The sequence below is a fragment of the Zootoca vivipara genome, chromosome 3 (genome assembly GCF_963506605.1).
Source record: "Zootoca vivipara chromosome 3, rZooViv1.1, whole genome shotgun sequence".
In the NCBI taxonomy this organism is placed as follows: domain Eukaryota; kingdom Metazoa; phylum Chordata; class Lepidosauria; order Squamata; family Lacertidae; genus Zootoca; species Zootoca vivipara.
Genome location: NC_083278.1, coordinates 56,649,120 through 56,671,662, shown reverse-complemented (window position 1 = coordinate 56,671,662; position 22,543 = coordinate 56,649,120). Strand labels below are relative to the sequence as shown.

Here is a 22,543-nt window from a genome sequence, read left to right as displayed (position 1 = left end):
TCATCTTATTTTTAAAAACAAAAAAAGCAAGCAGGTGAAATTATATAGGAGAGTCGGAACAGAGTATGGAAAATATCATTTCTCCCATTTTAATTTGTTAAACATACAGCAAGTTTCCCTGACTTAGCGAAACTTATTTTAGCATGGTTACACAATTTTGATCTCACATGAATATAGTAAACCTCACATGATGCATACTTTGGGAACAATTAATATTAATCTACTTTCCAATAAGGAGTGAAATACAACTTACGTGTCATTAGTCCAAGTCCCTAATTTTAAGGAAGTTGTAAGTTTGAAGAATACTCACGAGAAAACAGATTTAAGTGTGTTTCTGGGCTATTTGAATAAATGTGCAATCCTAGTAAGGTCAACTTAGAATGAAGTTTCCATGAGTTCAGTGCGACTTACCCCCAGGTAATTAGGTGTAGGATTGCAGCCGAAGAACAAAACCCCCAGCTCCGTTGTACCCACTTACGGTACTACTCATAGAATTCCCATGATAATTTTCTAAATGGATAGCACGTTCGCTTTCCAGGATACTATTTTCTTTTCATACTGAAGATGAAGAGCAACTGCTTCTTCTGAAATATGGAAATCAAGAGAACGCCCAGCGAAAGAATGGGTGGGACACACAGGTTAAATATGAGCTGACACGGGATCAAAGTGATTTGGTGCAGATCAATGGGAACATCCTTTGTGCTCTTCCGTCCTGCTCACTTCAAAGTATGAGGTTAGTGCCAAAGTTAAATTAACAAGACTGATGATAGTTGCGTATTAAATATTTTACGGGGTTGCATTAGAGACATCAAAGGCAAACGGGCCAAGCTTTGCCAGTGGCATGAGCATACATAATAAAGATACTGGACAAGGACAGCTGTGCTTTCTTGAACAGAGCAATAAAATAATCAATGAATGCAGGCAATTAGGACACAATTCCAACTAGTTCATTAGAGAGAAAGAGAGGAAAAAAACAAGAGAGCCAAACCGACGTGCTCATTTTACTTAATATAGTCTCTCGTATTATTTTATGCAGATAACTAGTTTTCATGTTTGCAGGTTTGATCAGAATACATTCAGGAAAATTAATTATTTATTAAATATGTTAGTCACTTTATCTTGCTCAAGGCAATCCAAAACAGCTTACAACCAAACCAAATTAATGACATCATACAAAGATCAGTCGGATCCTGAGCATGGCTCAAACCAAATTTCCGCCCAAGGAAATGTTTACTGGGGTCCACAACCCCCCCCCCCAGTATGTTTCCGTTTATTGTGTTAAAGGCAGCTATCGTCATAAAGTTTACAGCCAGAAATATTAAACACCCTTTTGTCAACAGTCCCCAATTATCAAGCCTGCCAGATTTGTAACACATGTATAGCAAAACTTTGCAGGCTAATCCATAGTAATGCAGGGAATCCCTTGTGCGGATTAAGTGACGTTTCGGGGATTAGGATGCAAGATCCCGGCTAGTGCAGGTGAGGTCAGGCATGACACTGCCTCATCAGGGCTGCAACATCGCTTGCAATGTGTAAAGGATGTCAGACAAACAGCCTTAAAAATACAACCAACAGAGGAGGCTTTTGGACTGCGTTTTACACCTTAGTCTCATCTATTTGCTCGGAGACTCTACAACGTTATTTATTATGACATCTTACTAACTTGCGTAACAAAGTCCCAAACCAGAAAACTGGAATAAAAATCACACTGGAGTCATGTATTCAGGTAACCATTTTATGATTAATGCTAGAATTTTCCTCTGGCACCAAACTAGATGGAAGAGTGTGCAAAAGTGTTGCGCAAAACAAGACTAAAATCCAAAATAGAGCAAGAATAATGGATTTATCAAATGATGTTTGCCTTTTCGCGTCCCCCTCCCCCCTAAGAGGATGCAGTCAGCAAACCTGTTGGGTTGATACAATATTCTTCTCCACCCTATTCCTGAAAACCTGAGAGTCCAGTAATGCTGTTTCGACTGCCCAGAGCAGTTGCAAAGAAACAGCTCCTAGAAAATCTGCAAATCCAAAGCACCAGATAGGATGATTGTGAATGCCTTGGCCTAAGTAGTCAGCATGTCAGTGGTTACATGGCCTTTGGGGTGGCATGCATCCTCTATGTCTCTCTGGCTTCCCACAGCTGGAACTGCAAGGCAGCCTTTTGTGAACTGCAAGCTAAACTTCCCTCTCTTGCTGAATGTTATGTTAAGATGAAGCCGTCATCGCTTGGCTCACTCACCCGTTCTTAGGGCCAAGCTACATGTTACGTAATTCCTGCTTTCAAAAATGCATGCTTAAACTGGCCTCTTTAATTCTGAAGAAAAAGCAGCTGTGAGCCCCCTGGTTTGACATATGCTCCCAGTTTTGCACTTGCTCTTCTTAAAACGAGGCGAGCTGCCTTACATATAAAATATCAATCATCGTTCTTCACAGCACCTGACCCAGTCATTCCAGGCTGATTTAGTGAAGTTTTTTAAACATGTAGCAGTGTAAACAGACCCCTAAGCCAAGCTAATGTGCGTAACATCGATTGGGAAGCAGATAATGGTGTTAATGCAGGCACCGAAGGACAAGCAGCTTCTAAGCCTGTGCTGTACTTTCTGTCATACAAGCTGCTCAGAATAATATGTGCAGTTACTGAATAGGGGTCTGTGTGTGTACACTCTCTCTCTCTCTTAGGAGGCAATCCTTTCTTTGCTTACCTGAGAGTAAGTCCCATTGAACACAAATGGGTTCCCATTTGAATAGACATACCTGTATATAGAACATAGCTGTCATGTTTTCCCTTTTCTCGCAAGGAAGCATATTCAGCATAAGGGAATTTCCCTTTAAAAAAGGGAGAACTTGACAGCTATGAATAGAATCATGATGTTAGCCTTCCTGATCTGTGTACATGCAGGGGGGAAATGCACATTCAAATCCTACAAAGTATTTCCCCTAAAATAAAAATCTGCATATGATGTGACGTGGTGATGCCTCAACGTTGGATTTTTTCCATGTGTATGTGTAAACCCAAGAGTCCTTCATTTTACCTCCACAGTTAGGGACAGAGACTATTTTCAACAATAGCCTATACTTTGCTTTCCATCCAATAATAATAATGGGGCAGTGGGTATTGGCTCAAAATGGAAGGGAGAAGTTTTTTACAAAAGAAAATGAGAGGTTTTCCAAATAAAAAACCCTTTTCAAAACAACCAGTGTTTGTGCGCGTTATAGGACTGAGGGAAAAATGGCCGACCTGGATTCTGAACTACTAGTTGAAAAATGGCTGTCAGCAAATGGCAGCCTTAACAGCACTAGCTGCAGTCCTTTACACACTTACCTGAGAGTAAATCATACTGATCTCCATTTTGACATATTATGAAGTACATATGATGGCCCTGTTAATCAAAGTACACTGGTTAAAAAGACAACCATTCACCATGCTTAAAAGGAGTAACTATTTACTCATAGCACTTGAAGTGTCACATACATTTGATTCTGTATTAGTTATGATATACAGTGGTACCTCGGTTTTTGAACGTAATCCGTTCCTGAAGACCGTTTTGAGTTCCGAAATGTTCGAAAACTGAGGTGCAAAGGGTGGTCTGCAAATTTAATTGAGAAAATTGAGAAACACTCAGTGGAAGCCGTTCTGAGGTGCAAAAGCATTTACTTCTGGATTTTCGGCATTCGAGTTCCCAAATGTTCGTTCAAAAACAGAGGTACTGCTGTATATAATTATATATTATATAGTCATAGAATAATAAGTTAGAAGGGATCATAGTCATAGAACAATAGAGTTAGAAGGTCATCAATTCCAACCCCTTGCAAAGCAGGAATCCTTTTGTCCAACATGGGGCTCGAACTAATGAACTTAAAGTTTAAGAATCTCATGCTCTATCGACTGAGCTATTATAAGTTGAGTGTTATAAGTACATATAATAAGTACATACAGCTGTTATGTTAGAAAAAAATACATGCAGGACTGTGGTGTATTTCACACAATAATTTCAAATCATTTGCTGTAAAAAAGGTAAGGAAGCATGGTAAAAGGTATTTGTTTTTGTAAAAAGCAACCCTAAAGCATTCGGTCTTCAAGTGGCACAACCACATATGGTAAGAAATTAAGAAATGGGTCCCCAGATGCATGTTGGGGGTCAATTTGAGTCCTGGGTACGAAAATATTGAAACTTTGGACCTAAACCCCAATTTTCAGAATAAACCCTTTCAATAAAAGCTTTTTAACATCAACAGCTATTAAATTAGATAACAAAACCTTGCTGCCATAAAGCAGCAATAAAGAACCAACAAGAATAAAAGGAGTAATAGCAGTAATATCCATACAAACATCAAATAGCAATAACAATAACTCAGGAAAATAGGACTTTGTTGACTTTTGGGAAACGATTCCAAAATGTGCAGGTTTTGGGGAGACCATCTTTGTTCATCTAACCTTGCAGCAGGTGGGGAGGGGCAGAGAAATCGGCATCTAAGGAAGATTTTAAAGAGTAGGTAAGCAATATGGTAGCTGGAAGCAGGGAGCTACAGGGTTGGCAATGTGGTGCTGCAAATGGAGTGTGAAGTACCATACTTTTCTTAAAATTGAGTCCCCCCCAAAACTGCGGGAGGCAGTGGAAGACCGGAGTGCCTGGCGTGCTCTGGTCCGTGTGGTCACGAAGAGATGGACACGACTAAACAACAACAACAACCATACTTTTCTATTAGACACCTCCATGTATAAGACACCCCCCTATTTTGGGGGACTAAATTTTAAGAAAATGAGGAGAGATGGCCCAAAGTTGTTGAGCCTCTTCCCTCATGCCACTGTGCGCGGGAAATGATTCAGGGAGTGCTTCCAGTGCCGGCCCTACGTGCCGGCTGGGTGGCGCAGGGCACCATGGCGCCGGCCCGCCAGGAGGGCGCCGTGAGCTGCGCCCACCCGCTGGCTGACCGGTCCGCCGCGTAGCTGCGCCTGCCCGCCTGCCTGCCGCGCAGCAGTGCCTATTGCACCCGTGCTGCGTGCGGCGCCCACCCACCCACCACGCTGGGAAACGGGGTGGGAGGGCGCCGGAACGGGGTGGGAGGGCGCCAGAGGGATCCAGCGCACCACGGCACCGAGGGCGCCTAAGACGGCGCTGAGTGCTTCCCATGTGCAGTGGCATCGGGGCAAGTTGCGCACCGCCAGCCAGCACCCCCAGATCGCCCCCTGCATACAGCGGCATCTCCCCCCCATGCCACTATTCGTGTATTGGACGACTCCATCCAGTTTTTGACATGATTTTTGTGTCAAAAACCCTTGTCCAATACATGGAAAAATACGGTATTTAATTGTTATTTTTTATTTTGTGGTATTGTTTTATGAGCCTTGTTGACGGAACTGCTTTAAGTGGTGGCCCACCATTTTATTGCAATTTGATTTGGTGACTATTCTGGGTGTCTGTAAAAGAAAAGAAAAAAGCAAAATCTTAAAACAGGACAAAAATGGAAACGTTTTTCCTTTTAAATTGCCTTTGATTTCCATACGCTCCCTCCAATCCTGTGGAATATGACGGTTAACAACTTGGACTTCAATACATGGGTAAGAATAGGATGGAATTTCTAACATCAAGACACCCTGCCATCTGTTTCTCTTTTAAGAAAAAACCCTCTCTCCACAAATCGGCTCTTTTAAGCTTTGCTGGGAGAAAGCACTGTACCATATGACCCGTTTTAAAAACCACTTACACAGGCTTTACAAGTCAAAACAGCACCTTGAACTTCTTGTGCACAATTTACTAGCATCCAACACTGCCATGAGCAATGCTTAATAGTTGCAAGTGCTCATTTGTTGCTGTCATAATATGAGTACAGCTATTAATAATAATTAGCTGTGTGGAAATAGGAAGGAGTCGCATAAAGACATTTGATCCAGGGTTGCCCAAAAGTTTTCCGAGGCCTGAGAGAAAAATGGAAGAGTAGGTTGCATGACTGAGATAGAACTGTATTTGATAGTGGCAAATCCGCTCCACCGCCTGGTGGGGAGGAGTTGCGGTGAATCACCCCGGGGGCGGGGACGTTGTTCCGCGCCGACCGGGGGGGGGGGATCCTGGCCACGTCATCCATCGGCCAGCCAATCAGGAATCCGGGGATGTGGATCTTGTCTGAAGCCCGAAGTGGGGCAAGGGCCATGCCATGACCCTTCCGGGAACCCAGGGGTGAGCTCGAGTTGGTTTGCATTGACGGGGCTCCCCCTACCAGTGGTTTACCCTACCAGACTACCTGCGCAGCGGACAGGAGTCAGGTATAGCCTGGTCTACTCAATGCCTAAGCCAATACAGCTCACATTCTGTAACCAAAAAAGTTGTGGCCTAAATTTGCCCAATAACATTAACCTTATATCTTGTGTCCTAGTGTTTTTATTTCTCCTTGAGGGGGTGGTTGCGGGGTCTCAACACGCAAATTGTAGCTGGGAGCCATGGGAACGGCTGGGCTAGACTCCATATCAACAAGTAATTCACCTTGCTCAGCGATAGTTGATGGGCTGTCAACCCCAGGCTGGTGAAGCCCAGGGAGCCCAGGTCACCATGGCATAGCAAGAGAGGCAGATGCTCAAAAGGAGCGAGAGGACCAAAATGTGTGTAATGCTAAGCGTGTAGCATGCAGCTGCATTTATTTATTTAAGAGTGGGTGTGGATTGCCAGCACACAGAGAGGGATTGTGATCCAGATGAACCCCCCCCCCCACCCTCACCCAGCTTTTGGGCTGAAAAGGAAATAAAACTCCCACTGGAACTGGAGGGAACTTCACCCCAATTCCTGGTGAACCCCAGAGGGGGAAAGCCACAGAACAACTGGCAGAGCTGGGGAAAAACACACTGAGGATCTTGCATTCGTCTGATAAAATAGTACTTGTCTGCTCACCCTTCATATCTCCAGCCTGTATGGTTGGTTAATGGAGTGCATTGGTTCTCTGATGCCAATGCCTATCTAAGCCCAGGCGTTTGTTTGACCTAGTACAATATAAGAAACAAAATAAGGAATCTGATGTTGTGAAAGGGAAGCATGCCTTTCGCTGTGTAAGTAGACAGCTTACCCTACCATGTTCGGAACCATTAAATAGGTTGTTGCTGGATGGAAGCTGATGGGAATTGATAGTCCAAAACGTTGGAAGGGTACTAGGTTGGCAATAAAGCACAGCATACAATCCAGCTGCTTAAGAACATTTAAAACAAAACCCAGAGGTATAAATATAGGGCTGTATTCAACAAAGTTTTACTCATAGTATACCTTTTGAAATTAATGAACCTAAGTTAGAGACGTTCATTAATTTCAGTGGGTCTACCCTCCATTTAGTTGAATACCACTGTTAGATATTTTTTTTTTAAAAAAAATCCATTAAAAATCCAATAGTTTCAAAAAATAATAGAATTCCATAGCTCAAGGACGTTTGGAATTATTATTCCCATTTTGTCCACCCTGAAAACTCAAGAACAAAGTCACACTGGATTCAAACAAAATGTGTTCAGATAACACTTTCATAGAGCTACAGTTTAAATGTTTTCTTGTGGTGTGCGTTGTGAGGAAAGAGCATTCACCAGAAACTCCCTTTATAGCTCATAAATTCCTCATTTTTGAAGCATAAATGAGACCCGTGGAAGAGAATGGAGACAGCATTGTCATTTAAACCAACAACGCTGACAGCTAGACTGTTTGCTTTTCTGCTGTGGTTCTTTTTTCCCTTTACATAAGCCAGGGGTCACAGTCGCAGCCTAGCCAAACAGCCTAAAAAACACAAGAAAGGGAGTAAAAATCTGCTGTTGGATGTAGAAGGCACAGTTGAAGGCCAAGACTCTTTGCACACTGTTAAGGAGGACAGTTGGTTGAGGGAAGAGAATTGTAAAGATGCTTCCTTTTCTTTCTGGCCTTGCCTAATCCAGGAAAAACATCTTGCTTTTGTCATTATGCTTCGGAGATTTAATTGAAAGAAGGGTCCCCCAGCTCCAGTTGTTTATAACCCTACGCCAATTAAACTTGCTCAGGCTGATGCTGTTAAAAATATCAGCAGCTGCAGCAAAGCAGCGCAGCAAAGCAGCTATAAGAGGAAAAGATCAGGGTGGGACTTTTCTCCTTTCATACCTTCAAAAGTTCATGATCGCTGAAGGAGAAATAGCTGCTTCTGCTGCTTCTGGAGACAGTCTGCGGCTAATCTCAGTCTGCGGCTTTTCTTTAATGCGAAACGTATTTCTAGTACCGCTATGCACTGATTTCACATGCACCAAACCAATCCCTGCCCATATCAGCGAGTACAGTTGTTTTCTTTTCCTTTCCATTTCTTTTCCTGGGCCAGCCTCGTCTATGCAACAGCAAAAAAAAAAAGGGTGGGGGTGGGGACCGCGAGCGAAGGAGCGCGAAGGCGGGGCAGCTCGAAACTACCGGTACAAGCCGCCAGAAGAACATTGTGGGCGTGGCTAGAAAGAGCGGGACGGAAGGAGGGTGGCTGAGCAAGAGAAACAGAGGCCGCGATTGATGGGCTGAGCGCGAGAGGGAAAAGAAGAAAAACGCCCAAGAGGGAATAGGTGGGGCTGACAGTCGTTCTGGAGCCTGCGTTCTGGAGCCGAGGGTCAAAACCGGGGGCGGGGCTGCAAGCGGAGGCCGGGACGCGGGGAGGCGCGCTGACGGCCTTGGCCAGGGAATTTCGAATGAGGCTGAGGGAGGCGGTGGCGCAGCGGCCAGACGGGGAAGCGAGAGGCAGCAGCAGCAGGAGGAAGCCCGCCGAGGAGGTAAGAAAGCCCTACAGGCGCCGCCGGCAAAGTTGGTGCCGGGACTTAGCAGCGCTGGGTTTTTTTTGGCGGGCTTTGCTGTTGAGTGAGACAGCGAGTGAGACGGCCCGCCGCAGCTTCCCTTCCTCTCCTCGGCTGCGTCCGGGAGGTGGGCGAGCGAGCGGGTGGCTTTTGCTCTGCCCTCCACCCCCGAGCCGCCCTTTGGTTTCTGAGTTCCGGTGGAGCTGCTGGGGGGGGGGGTGGCAGCCGAGAGGGAGGGAATGTGATCCGCGTGGGGGCGGGAATGAACGCCAGGCTCTGGGATACGCGTCCCGACGTATTTGCTGTCCTGGAAGCCCCCTGCAGGCCGCCGGGACTGTTGTGACCTGCGTCGTAACGCGATGTGTTTATGTGTAGCGCCGTCTCCCGTGTTTGCAGTGATTGGTGAGCGGGGAGCCCTGGCCCCATTTAGAGGGAAGAAAAAAAAGCTCTTGCCAACGCGTGATAGCTTTATAGGCACCAACTAACAAGTTACAGCGTGCTGATTTTGGTATACCGAGAAATGGTACTCAGAGCAAACTGGATGTGAAGCGAAGTAGCGAGGTGGGGTGGGGAAAGTGGACATGGTGAAAAAGCTTAAAATGGACGCAGGACTGCAGGCGGTATTATGCAGGCTTAATTAGATTAGAATGTGGTAGGTACCAAATGGGTTGCATGAAAGCATCTGGGACCAAACATTCAGGGTCTGTTTACCCCCATTCCCTTTTGAAAACACCTCAAACTTAGTGGTTTCTCAGAGCTGTTTTAAAAACAACACACAGGCATTGCACTCCTTATGTTGCCAAAGTTATACATCCTGCATGCTCTAATTTTAAGGTATGCTGAGTATGCTCTTTGATCACCTGAAGCAAAATAGGGTGGTGTTAGGCTGTGTACCCCCCTCAAGTATTACCTTTATATGGTAGAAACATTATTCACACCTTCAGTTGTAAGATTGCTGGATAGCTAAATTTGGTATTCCTCAACACACACACACACACACACAGAGAGAGAGAGAGAGAGAGAGAAGAAGAAGAAGAAGAAGAAGAAGAAGAAGAAGAAGAAGAAGAAGAAGAAGAAGAAGAAGAAGAAGAAGAAGAAGAAGAAGAAGAAGAAGTGCCCATGTGCTTTAGAATATGATTTGGCAACTATGGAAACAATTCATTTGCACTTCTCCTAAGTGTCTGCCTAGCATAGCATAGCCATATTCTTTTAAAAAAATTGGTCATGATAAGCTAAAAAAAATATGGATGTGATTTTGACATTTTGTTTTTTTAGGTCTTTGAGGCTAGGATGCTGCAACACATGAGGGGTAGTTTTGGATAAAGAGAGTTTGAGATAAGAGCTGCATGTGGATTTGTTAAACTTGTAGCTTTGCTGGTGATCTGGATAGTATGATCTGTAAGTAAGAAGCTTTGTTAGGAGCTTGACAATGAAAGTGAGGTAGTTCTAAAGAGGCTAGTGCCACCTTCTAGAGAGGATGGTGGGGAAATGAATGTAACCTACTGGCAAGGAGTGCACTTTTACTACTCTTTCTTACTATCACCTGCTTATTACCTAGATCAGAAGCTGAGTGATTCCCACTGACATATGAAGTCTACTGGAGCAGGAGACTGCTAGTTAAAGTCTCCTGCTTGACATTTCTATTTGATCCCTCTCCTAGTTTCTCATGCAGTTTAGCCCAGTAGTGTAGCTCAAGTGGTTCGAGCAATGGCGTGTACGTGTGTAACTAACAGCCTTTGAGTGTGTTTAGGAAGCAGTACAGAAATCAAATTGAGCAGTGTGTTAATTAAAAGCTGGAGGAGAAACTATAAGTAGGTGAAATCAAAAGGAAAACACTAAATAATATTTTTGTATCTAATCCTATATTAGGAAAACCTAACATAGCAAAACTTATTCTTATGGCCATCTTTGCCCTTGGTAGCCTCTGAAGTTGGTGGGAAGGTTAGGAAGAAAGTATGTGGGCATAATATCACTTTTTATGCAGTTTGATTGTGGTGATAATGATTAACAGCTAAACTAAGGAAGAAGGGACTTAGACAAGGATGCTGGAGGTGATTAACACTCATTTCCTGCTAGAAGGTGAGAAGTGGGACAGAGATGACTGCCAGACATCAGAGTGCTGGTGCTTTAGATATTTGACAGGCATATGAAGTCTGCTATTCTAGTCAACTCCATGGAAGGAGTTGGGTGAGCTGTCAGAGGGGCTGTAGAAAAGATGATCTTAAAGAATTTCTGCAAAGTGCACTGCAGTTAAGAGGTGAGGCTGTTTCCCAGGAGGAGCGAACGGTGTTTCATTTCAGAAGGTGGGCTTTTGAAAACCACGGACAGAATTAGTGTCCCACCCCCTTTCCACCACCCCTTTTCTACCCCACATTTATCTGCTGGTTCATGCTCTATGGACTAGCCACTCTTACTTATAAGAGCCTGAAGTTTCTGTTGTGAATGCCTAGTAGAATGGTTTTTGGGTGAATATCTCTGTATATAAGCATTATGTGTTTAAAGATGGATTCCATAAATCAGGCTCTCCAAATAATTTTGTACTACAACTTCTACCATTCCCAGCCAGCATTCCCATGCTCATGGAAGAAGGGTGTTGTAAGGCACAAACCTGAGGATACCACATTGGCTTCCCCTGCCAGAAATTAAGCTACATTTTCTGATCTTGAAAAATTAAGTTATGTTATAAATCAATATAGAGAAGGTTTGATAGGAGATAGCCTGTTTCCCTAGCTTCCTAGTGTCAGCAATATCACATTTCAGCTACTGTGCCGTATTATATTATTTTAATTTTTTAATTTAATTTAATTACATTTCATTTACACTTGTATACCACCTCCCTTCTGTCATGGAATGCAAGGCAGCTTACATGTTGTTCCCATCTGGTCATCCATCCAGGTACTGGCCTGGCCTAGATCTATTGCATTACAGTAGTCACCATGCATTTCTGGGTAGATGTTTTGTGTCCATGTTCTTATTGCTCACACATTTAAAAATTACAGAATAAACTATCTTTGCCTTTGCTTGGTCTTGTTCTCTGTGTGTTTTCACTTTGCAGTTTTTGAGTTTGGTCAATGTACCAGTAGGTAATATCTTCTGGAATGAATTGGTATGCACTGGGGGAAAAAGACTGAAGTCTTAACATAAACATTTCCAAAATTTCTTGGGGTGAGTCTGGAAAAGTTGTTAATTGTCAGGGGCATTTTTCAGTGGATGGTCATGACAGTCATACCAAAATGTACACATGCATTGCAGCATTGCTGTTCACATTGCTAGGAGCTGTTTTGCTTTTTTTCAGGTATATCTTGGAGCACTGCAGAAACCTGCAAAACTAGTGTGACCAGAGAATATGTGGAACAGAAAAAGGGATGTGCAGTTCAGACAATGACAGTTTTACAATTATGTCCCTAATTATTTTAAAAGTTATTGACTGCATTCAGTCTAAGAGTAGTACATGTGTGTGTGTGCCCATGTGGATAAGGTAAAGGTAAAGGGACCCCTGACCATTAGGTCCAGTCGTGACTGACTCTGGGGTTGCGCGCTCATCTCGCAGTATTGGCCGAGGGAGCCGGCGTATAGCTTCCAGGTCATGTGGCCAGCATGACAAAGCCGCTTCTGGCAAACCAGAGCAGCACATGGAAACGCCGTTTACCTTCCCGCTGTAGCGGTTCCTATTTATCTACTTGCATTTTGGTGTGCTTTCGAACTGCTAGGTTGGCAGGAGCTGGGACCAAGCAACGGGAACTCACCCTGTCACAGGGATTCGAACCGCCGACCTTCTGATCAGCAAGCCCTAGGCTCAGTGGTTTAGCCCACAGCGCCACCTGGGTGTTAATATATATCATTGAAAGGAAATTGAGTTTCTAATTGTGACTTTGAAATACTTCTATGGTATTAGAGTTGCTTCAAAGATGTTTAATGTAAAAATGCGGGCCAAGACTTAAATAAACAAATGGGACTGCTAGGTCACCAATGAACCACCATAAACGTTACTACTCCCACTTCCCCCACATACCTCAGAGCAATGCTTTTTTCTGGGGATACACATACCTGTAAACATTTTGTGAATCTAAGTTTGGCCTCATTGAGCGGCAGCATTTCAATATGAGTAGGAGAATGAGAGGACCCCTAAACATTTTAAAGCAAAAAAGACATTGCCTCATTGAGGGAGTAGGGAGAGTGTGCACATTCACCCATGGATAACTTGGAAGAGGGGAGCAGAGAGGTCACACTCACTTTGGACTATACTTTGAGATTTAGTATCTGTAAATTTCTGTGTCAGTCACTGAATTCTTAAGATTGTTCTCTTGTTTAACAAAACCATGAGCAAAAACAGATTTTAAAGCCAGCACATCCCAGGACAAACTGTCTAACTTAAAAGTAGGAAGTTTTGTCAGGGTTTTTTTTTTTTACTTATAACTTCATAACACAATTTTTGTTTCTCTTTTTTGCAGTTGTTCCTGTGCCCTTTTGCAAATTCAAACAACCCCCCTACATTTAATAAAAGTGAAACAGTTTCAGTGTGTTTATTGGATTATGGGTCATTGAGGGTTTTTTTTTAAAAAACCATTTATTAGTATGTCTAATTCTGACATATCCATGGTTTCCATGCATAATAAAATAAATCTATTTACAGTCTTTATATTTAAGCACATTCCCTAGGCAACAAGTGCCATGAAGCATCTAATTTACTATAAAATGATCCAGCTGCTGACTCTGTTTACAATAAGAGTTATTAAACATAAGACATGCTGCATACGTGGCAGTGTAGTGCTTCTGGAATGTGACCAATTGAATGTGACCTGGTGGCTCAGTTTCTGAGGCACTAAATTTCTAGCTGTAATTTAGGCTGTGATTTCTTTGAAGCCTAAAACATTAACCTCTTGTGGTATTTGAACACAGAAATATCAGAACGACAATGATTTAGACTGCAGTGTGATGTAGTTCCTCCCATCCCTTAAAAAACAAAGAGAGTTCTGACTTGAAATATCTTTCTACTTGAGGCCCACATTGTAATAAATATTTTTTTACCAGTTAAGTAGCTTTGTTGTACTACAGTTTGTTTAAAGTAAATACTTAATCATATCTCCTGGGACAAACCTAAGGTTCTGCACTTAAGCAGGAATAATCAGATGCACAAATATAGGATAGGAGACACCTGGCTTAACAGAGTACATGTGAAAAGGATCTAAGGCTCTTAGTAGACCATAAGCCTAACATGAGGCTACCGTGTAATGCAGCAGCAGCAGCAACAGCAGCAAAAAAAAAAAAAAAAAAAAAGGGCTACTGTAATTCAATTCTAGGATGCAGCAGCAAATGCACAGTGCCCAGATCCAGGGAAGTGGTATCTCGGGTTACAGACGCTTCAGGTTGCAGATGCTTCAGGTTACAGACTCCACTAACCAAGAAATAGTACCTCGGGTTAAGAACTTTGCTTCAGGATGAGAGCAGAAATCGCGGGGCAGCGGGCCCCATTAGCTAAAGTGGTACCTCAGGTTAAGAACGGACCTCCAGAACAAATTAAGTTCTTAACCAGAGGTACCACTGTAGTGCCAATCTAATCTGCCTTGGTCGGACCCCACCTGGAGTACTGTGTCTAGCTCTGATCACCACAGCTTAAAAAGGATATCGACAAGCTAGAACAGGCATTGGCAACATTTTCCAGCCATGGGCCAGAGCATTCCCACGGACTATTGTCCATGGGCTGGACATGCGCAGAAGCGATTTCCGATGCCATGCTGCACATGGCCGGGGCGCCGGAAATCACTTCTGCACATGTCCAGGGCGCTGGAAATCGCTTCTGCGGCTGTGCAGAAGCCGGAAATCCCGCCTGCGCAGAAGCAATTTTCGGCGCCTGCACAGGCACAGACGCGATTTCCAGCGCCCTGGACATGCTCCAGAGGGTAGCACCCAAACCAATGGATTCAAATTACAAGAAAGGAGTTTCTTACTAAACATTAGGAAATTTCTGATAGTAAGAGCTGTTTGACAGTGGAACAGACTACTTTGGAAGCGGGAAGTTTTTAAACAGCTGGATGGTTATCTCTTAGGAATTCTTTAGCTGTTATTCCTACATTGCAGGGGGTTGGAATAGATTACCATTGGGTTCATTCCAACTCTATGATTCTATGAATCTCTACCATTTGGATTACTGTTTCCCAAATGAAAATACGTTATTTAATAGAAATGAGTTTTTCCTCTGCAGATCTTTTGCATTAGATACTGAGTAGAATGAAGGGATACATTGGCACTTTTTCTGTTTTGAGGGGGGGGGAAATTAATAAATCTGATTTAAATTGGTTAAAAGGGCAGATGAATATGCAGTCTGAGTCTATGTACGTTTGTTAGGAAGTCTCACTGACTGCACTAGAGCTTCCTCCAAAGAAAGTGTGCATATGGAATATTAAAAAATGCTTCTCGTAGTTAAAAATGTGGCAAACCCATTGTTTTCTGTTTTGCTACTGTGGAAATTTAGTCACACTAGGTTGTTTTACCCTTAAATAAATCCTTTTAATAAAAGCCACTTCATATTTTTGCATTACTTGGTGTTATTTTCGTTTCTCTGGTCTGGATATTTCTCATCAGCTTTGGGAACAGAAAAAAGCTTCTGTTCTTGTGATTTTTTACTTTTATGTTTTCATGTACTCCAGGTAATGTTTAAAGTGGTCTATGTTTTGCTGCTATCTTCCTAGTGAAAGCTTTATGCTTAGGGAGCAGTATTAAAATCACTTTGCTGTTTATGCAGGAGTAGCCTTTTTTCTTTGTGTTTTGGCTAATGCAGCATTAGTAAAGTCAATACTTTGAGAGTGCCTCACACTAGCACACTGATTTCAGTTTTTCAGGATCTACTTTGGGGGTAGATGCCCACCGATTGCAATCAATTTGAGTTAATCTGTCCTAAATGGTCCTCACTGCTTAGCTGGATCAGACCTCCTAGTAGTTGTAGGCATTAGGTGGTTTTGCTGGAAATTGGGGTATACCGTATATAAAATTGTCCTGCAGCTCACATGCCATGTAAAATTATATATGTAGCAGTTTCATATATACTGTAGCTGTTTGGAATTGCTTTAATATTTTCTTTAGTAGTGGATGAATGAATGCTATAAGAGATTTGTGTGTGCCTCCTGATATGCATGAGAAGCAGCTTGAAAGAAAAATTCATTATTAAATGAATTCTCACTCAACCCTTACTTTCTCAGCACTCCTTGTCTTTTGAAGTTAAGTCAAGTGGCAGTTTAGAAGTTTTTTTAAAAAAAATAGATTTCTAAAATAGAAAGCAAGTAGTAAGGAATATTGGTATTCAGGTTCTGTGCTTTGTTGAAATTGTTTGTAGCAAAGTAAATGTGATGTAATGTAAATGTAATGAAATAGGATTTTCCTACATAGTTTCAGTAGATATGATAACATTTAAATCACCTTAATAAATTTATTCAACATGTGTTCTCTTCAGAAAGGGGGGGAAATCTGCTAAGGGTGTACTTGTTGTAACTTAGGCTGCAGCCCTATTCAGACTTATTCCGGGGCAAGTTCCACTGAACACTGTTTTTGGTAGCTAAAAAACCACCACCACCTGGGGTGGATTAGCTTGAGACTGAGTAGACTAATGTCACCCAATGATGTTTCATGTTTGTATAGAGAACCTGAACTTTGGTCTCTCAACTCCAAATCTAGTAGGTATATATGCTATACTACAAGTTTTTGCATGATCCTTTCCCATTCTGTATGTACCATTGTAATAAATGGAGAGTCTAATTTTAACCCCCCCCCCCCGGCTGTGAAGCAGATAGACTGAATGCAAGGATAAAGCATGTTGCTTCAGGAAACAAAGTACTGGGTTTGCAATCCAACCTTTTGACTCTTCATGTGTTATCTAAACTGCAGAATCAGACAGTTGTCAGCATAGTGCTGTATGATCAGTATACTGTTCTCTTGTTTCCTGTCAATAGTTTTTTCGTTTCCTTTTACTTGCGTAAGTAGTTTTTTTCTCAAACACTTGAGAAATGTTGTTAATGCATCATGATTTTTTAATTTTTTTAATTGTTTAGTAAGTGTTGGAAGTAACAATGCACGTTGGATAGTGTATGTGCAAGTCTGAGTGCATCTAAATAAACAACTTACTGATCAATTTGCATTTTGATAAGCAGAAATAAGAAAACATTGCAAGATTTTGAGTTGCAGGAGTGATATATTTTCTCATAGGTTTGCAAGAGATTGTGTTCTAAATATTTGAGGAGAAAAATGCTTGATTTTTAGATGGAAACAGTTTTAGTTCATCTCATTTCAAAGGTGTAATATATTATAAAATACATGCAAATGTCTTGAAAATGGCTAGATATTGTATTATGTATGAGAGCTTTAGAGTAACTACCAATGTATGGTTTCATTTTGCAGCAGCCCAGTGTTGAAAATACTATGGATGTTAATCTGTATGGTGTGCTGAGCCATAAAGCCATAAAACTGAGCCATCTTCCGCCATGAAGGCAAAATGGAGGAGTTAAATCAGGAGTTAACCATTTTTTTTACTTAAAACACCTTCACTCCTTTCAGAACTGATGGGGACATGTTTGTATTTTGTTGATGGAATTGCTAACATTATGGTCACTTTTGCTTCCCTTGGATCAAGGGTAGGAAATCTGTGGCCCTCCACATGTAGCTGTGCTATGTCATTGATCAATGGCCATGCTAACAGGAGCTAATGAGAGTTGGAATCCAACAATATGATCTGAAAGGCCAAAGGCTGTTCAGTGCTGCTTTGGATAGACATCGGGCAAAGAGCATTAAAAAACAGCAGCTCAACACAGCAAAAATCCAAGGACTGGAACTTTACTCAGGGAAGATGTATGAAAACATGGACATGTGGTCAAACGTCCTCGTATCACCCCTTAATACAGCTTCTGAAAATACTGGCGCATACTTAAGTTCATTTTAAGCTACAGTTGAAACATAATTTAAACTTTTGACCTAGCCAGGGGTCAGCAAAGTATAGTCTGGGGACCGGATGTGGGCCACCAGGCTCATAAATCCGGCCCACAGACTCTGCCACCCGCTCGGTCAGTCCCTGCACTGAGCTAAACCGGCACAGCGTTTCCTTGAAAAGAAGCCATGGACGCCTCACTGTGCAGAGACTGACTTCCGCAACGCTGGCACGACTGCGGGTTGGCTGCAGGAAGCTCCTGCAGCCAATCCGAAGCCGCGGATGCCTCTGGGCAGGCGGCGACACTGGTGCGGCTTTGGATTAGCTGCAGGAAGTTCCTGCAGCCAATCCAAAGCCTCGCCACCCGCACTCTGAGGTAAACCCGGCTCAGCCATGGATGGAGAAGTGGGTGGCGGGTGTGGGCTGTGCCATGGGCATCGGGATGGGCGCGTTGCGGGGCTTCAGCTGGAGCTTTGCGTGCCTGATGGCCCTGTGCCTGGCGCCCGCTTGGCGCTGTTGCTAGTGGCGCACTCAGTGGCCGCGCTGGAGCAGTTGAAGGACGAGCTGCGTGCCGCCTGCCCAGCGTTCCGCATGCATGGCCTGCCTGCTGACCTGATCTGGGATGATGGGCCACAGCGCATGGTGCGCGCTGACTGGGAGCTCTGTGGGGATGGGCCAATGGAGCAGCTGCTGCTCGTCAACAGTGCCAGTGAGTGGGCAGTGGCGAGACGCATTCCTGAGCACATGCAGAGTGTGTACCTCCTCCAGGTCCGGAGGCAGCTGCGGGACTGGCTTGCACGGTATTTATATTTTTCAAAATATAGTCTGGCACCCCACAAGGTCTGAGGGACAGTGGACTGGACCCCTGATGAAAAAGTTTGGTAACCCCTGGACATAGCCATTGTGGCTAGTAGCCATTGATATTCTGCATCCACTGTTTGAGGCGTCATATCTCAAATACCAGTTGCTGGGTATCGCAGGTGGAAGACAGCAACATTGCAGCTGGCGTTTGGGGTTGGTGGTCGTAAGACAGCACACAGAGTGTAACAAGGACTGAGAGATTGTGTTCTCGTTTAATCTCACTGTAAACTGGTACAGTGACAATAAAGTATATTTCTATTGCAGTCTTTCCACAAGTATCTTGTTGGCCACTGTGAAAAAAGGATGCTGAACAGACCATTGGACTGGTTCAGCAGGGTCATCTTACACTGTTACGTTTTTGGTATGTTCTTGATTTTAAATTTTGTAAGCAGTAGAAAGCTAGCCTTGTGTACAAATTATCGTATACATAGCTGCCAAGTTATCCCTTATTTTAAGGGATTTCCCCTTATGCTGAATAGGCTTCCTCGTGAGAAAAGGGAAAACTTGGCAGTTTCATAGAGCTCCTAAAGAAGCTTAAGAACTTAAAATGAAATCTGTTGCACCATACTAGCCAAGCAGGTAATATGCTTTATTTCAATAGTCTACTTGAAGAATTTTCAGTTACAGTGAGGGGGAAAAATATTTGATCCCCTGCTAAATTTGCCCATTTGCCCCTGACGAAGAAATGACCGGTTCATAATTTTAATGGTAGGTTTATTGTAGCTGTGAGAGACAGAAAAACAACAGGAAAACCCCCAGAAGACAAAAGTCAGAGATTGATATGCATTATAATGAGTGAAATAAGTATTTGATCCCCTATCAACCAGCCAGATGTTAGGCTACCTGGTATCTTCACTGTATGTAACGAACTGAGATTAGAAGCACCTGCTGTAAGGGAGAGGTCTTACCTGTAATCCCAGCTCGTTACAGTACCTGTACAAAAGACACCTGTCGACAGAAGCAATCCAGCAGATTCCAAACTAGCTACCATGACTAAGACACAAGAGCTGTCCAAGGATGTCAGACAAGATTGTAGAGCTGCCCAAGGCTGGACTGGGCTACAAGACTATTGCCAAGCAGCTTGGTGAGAAGGTGACAACAGTTGGTGCAATAATTCGCAAATGGAAGAAGCACAACCTCCCTCGGTCTGGGGCTCCATGCAAGATATCATCTTGTGGAGTTGCAATGATCAGGAGAACGGTGATGAAGCAGCCCAGAACTACACGGGGGAACTTGTCAATGAACTCAGGGCAGCTGGGACCATAGTCACCATGGAAACAGTTGGTAACACTACGCCGTGAAGGACTGAGATCTTGCAGAGCCCGCAAGGTCCCCTTGCTCAAGACAGCACATGTACAGGCCTGTCTGCAGTTTCCAAATGCACATCTGAATGACCCAGAGGAGAACTGGGTGAAAGTGTTGTGGTCAGATGAGACCAAAATCGAGCTCTTTGGCATCAACTCAACTTGCCCTGTGTTTGGAGGAAGAGGAATGCTGTCTACGACCCTAAGAACACCATCCTCACAGTCAAACATGGAGGGGGACATATTATGCTCTGGGAGTGTTTTTCTGCTAAAGGGACAGGACAGATTCACCGCATTGAAGGGACGATGGACGGGACCATGTATCGTCAAATCTTGGGTGAGCACCACCTTCCCTCAGCCAGGGCATTGAAAATGGGTCGAGGATGGGTATTCCACCATGACAATGACCCAAAAGGCAACAAAGGAGTGGCTCAAGAAGCAGCACATTAAGGTCCTGGAGTGGCCTAGCCAGTCTCCAGACCTTAATCCCATCGAACATCTGGAGCTGAAGGTTCGAGTAGCTACACATCTGCCCCGAAATCTTACCGACTTGGAGAGGATCTGCAAAGAGGAGTGGGACAAAATACCTCCTGAGATGTGTGCAAACCTGGTGGCCACCTACACGATAAGTCTGACCTCTAATGGCCAACAAGGGTTTTGCCACCAAGTACCGGTACTAAGTCATCTTTTGCAAAGGGATCAAATACTTATTTCACTCATTATGATGCACATCAATCTCTGACTTTGTCTTCTGGGTTTCTGGGGTTTTTCCTGTTGTTATTCTGTCTCTCACAGCTACAATAAACCTACCATTAAAATTATGGACTGGTCATTTCTTCGTCAGAGGGCAAATGGGCAAATGGGCAAATTTAGCAGGCGATCAAATACTCCCCCCCCCTCACTATACAGGACAACTTTTGCCTGTTTCCCTATGTTGGATTTTGTCTCCTAGCCTTTTGTTTGGATTTCACATTACTTTAGCACTGTTTTTGAGAAATACATTTGTTTGGCTCTAAAGTCTAACTCTCAGCCTTCATTTGAGGCTTTTCTGTTGATAGTAATAACGTTAGGAAGATGCAGCCAAACTGCAAGTTAGTAAAACGGCCTTGTAAGTAGGTTTATAAAAATTACTAGCCTGCAGAATTTTTTACAAGCTTTTGTCCTCCTGTTGCAGTCCTCCTGCAGCAGCCAGCTACAGTTTTCTTTTCTATCACCCTAGCACAACCAATCCACTTTAAAATTTTGACTTCCTGCAATTAGGAAATTAACATGGAAATGCACTGAAAAGTGTAGGGTGAACAAATGATTAGTGGAAAGATCCATCTATCTGTCATGGTTGCTTTAGCTGAGATTCCTCTATTGCAGGGGGTTGGACTAGATGACCCTTGGGTCCTTTCCAACTCTATGATTCTGTGATATAAAAGCACCTTGTATACAAATTAGGATGAATGCTCATTGTCATATAACTGCCCCCAAGCAAAACACAGTGAATTTTCAGTAAAGACTGTCCACAGTTTAACCTCCATGTAAGCTTTGTGCAAGCAAGTATAGATAAGCAGGTCGTTTTGAAGAGTCTCATGCTGTGTTTTTTTGGAAGAAATGGTGGGATATACATTTAATAATAATAATAATAAATATTAGCTCAATCTTCAGTACTTCATAGCTAAAATGCTATGCCTTCTTAAATTAAAATCCTATGCCTTCTTAAATTAAAATTGCAACTCTAGGTTGTCTGATTTAAAAAAATGTTACTGCTTTTGCTTGAATTCCTTTCCTGTCACACACAAGCAAGGCTTTACTGTTGATCAATGACTATCTAGATTCTAGATTTCATGGTATTGTGGAAGGAGAGGGACATTTTCTAAAGACTTGCTCTCCTTCAATATCTTGAAAGCAAAGCTTTACAATAAAGATAATTAATACAGTATTCAGAATCTTAAGTGTAGTTTCTAACCATTCCTCATGTGATGGTTATGACTTGACATAATGTACCAAGATATCAGCAGTTTCTAAATTTAAAATTAAAGAGCAAGTCTGTAAATTGCTTAGATTCCTCATTAGTCACAAGGTCTTACTCTGAAATTCTCGGTAGGAAGAGAGCTCCTTTGTCATTGGATTCTAAGTTGTCTTGTTTATATGTTGAAAAGCAACTCCCTGACCTTTTTACAATCAAATGGTCACGTTCTTAGCTGTTCCTAGTGCCAGTAAGTGGGGAATAGAAAGAATGCATTAGGTAGGGAAGTTTTACCTCCTCATCCTTGTGTACTGATGGGGGTATGGAGAGGGGAGGAAATGTGTCTGTTTGCTGTTATTTGGGGTACAAATATTGTCCACTCCTGTTTACTAAATAATCAGAAAACTTTCCCATAAAACTATTTGACTATTTTCCTAATATTTTGGAATAACAAATGTCAAGTTCATGTACAATCATGATGCTTTGTATTCATTGTAAAGTTATTGTAAATGTTTATAAATGTGAACTTCAGTGCATTACTCCAATGTAACAAATTATTAATTAAATAAAACTATTGATGGGAGGCAAATGGAAAAGGAGTTTTGTGAGAGATTGAGGCTTGTTTAAAGGTAAAGGGACCCCTGACCATTAGGTCCAGTCATGACTGACTCTGGGGTTGCGGCGCTCATCTCGCGTTATTGGCCGAGGGAGCCGGCGTACAGCTTCCAGGTCATGTGGCCAGCATGACAAAGCCA

At 42.9% G+C, this 22,543-nt stretch overlaps 2 protein-coding genes across 7 annotated transcripts in view; one reads left to right on the top strand and one right to left on the bottom strand.

The window, feature by feature from the left end:
• Positions 1-8,295, bottom strand: part of AKAP7 (A-kinase anchoring protein 7) — a 102,651-nt gene extending 94,356 nt beyond the window's left edge. The window contains exons 1-3 of one of the 4 annotated variants that reach the window (XM_035108999.2): positions 8,094-8,295; positions 6,879-6,967; positions 412-4,468 (exon numbers count right to left, since the gene is read on the bottom strand). The gene's annotated coding sequence lies outside the window, so the exon portion shown is untranslated. Of the gene's footprint in view, positions 1-411; positions 4,855-6,878 lie in introns of those variants that run through there. The other 3 variants (XM_060272682.1, XM_035109001.2, XM_060272683.1) reach the window with 3 other exon arrangements.
• A 156-nt stretch (positions 8,296-8,451) lies between these two features.
• The window catches only part of EPB41L2 (erythrocyte membrane protein band 4.1 like 2), an 81,874-nt gene continuing 67,782 nt past the window's right edge, over positions 8,452-22,543 (top strand). The window contains exon 1 of one of the 3 annotated variants that reach the window (XM_060272684.1): positions 8,452-8,533. Coding sequence is in view for 1 of the 3 variants with exons in the window: in XM_060272693.1 (XP_060128676.1) it covers positions 8,657-8,737 (81 nt within the window). In the remaining 2 variants the exon portion in view is untranslated. The other 2 variants (XM_060272693.1, XM_035108984.2) reach the window with 2 other exon arrangements.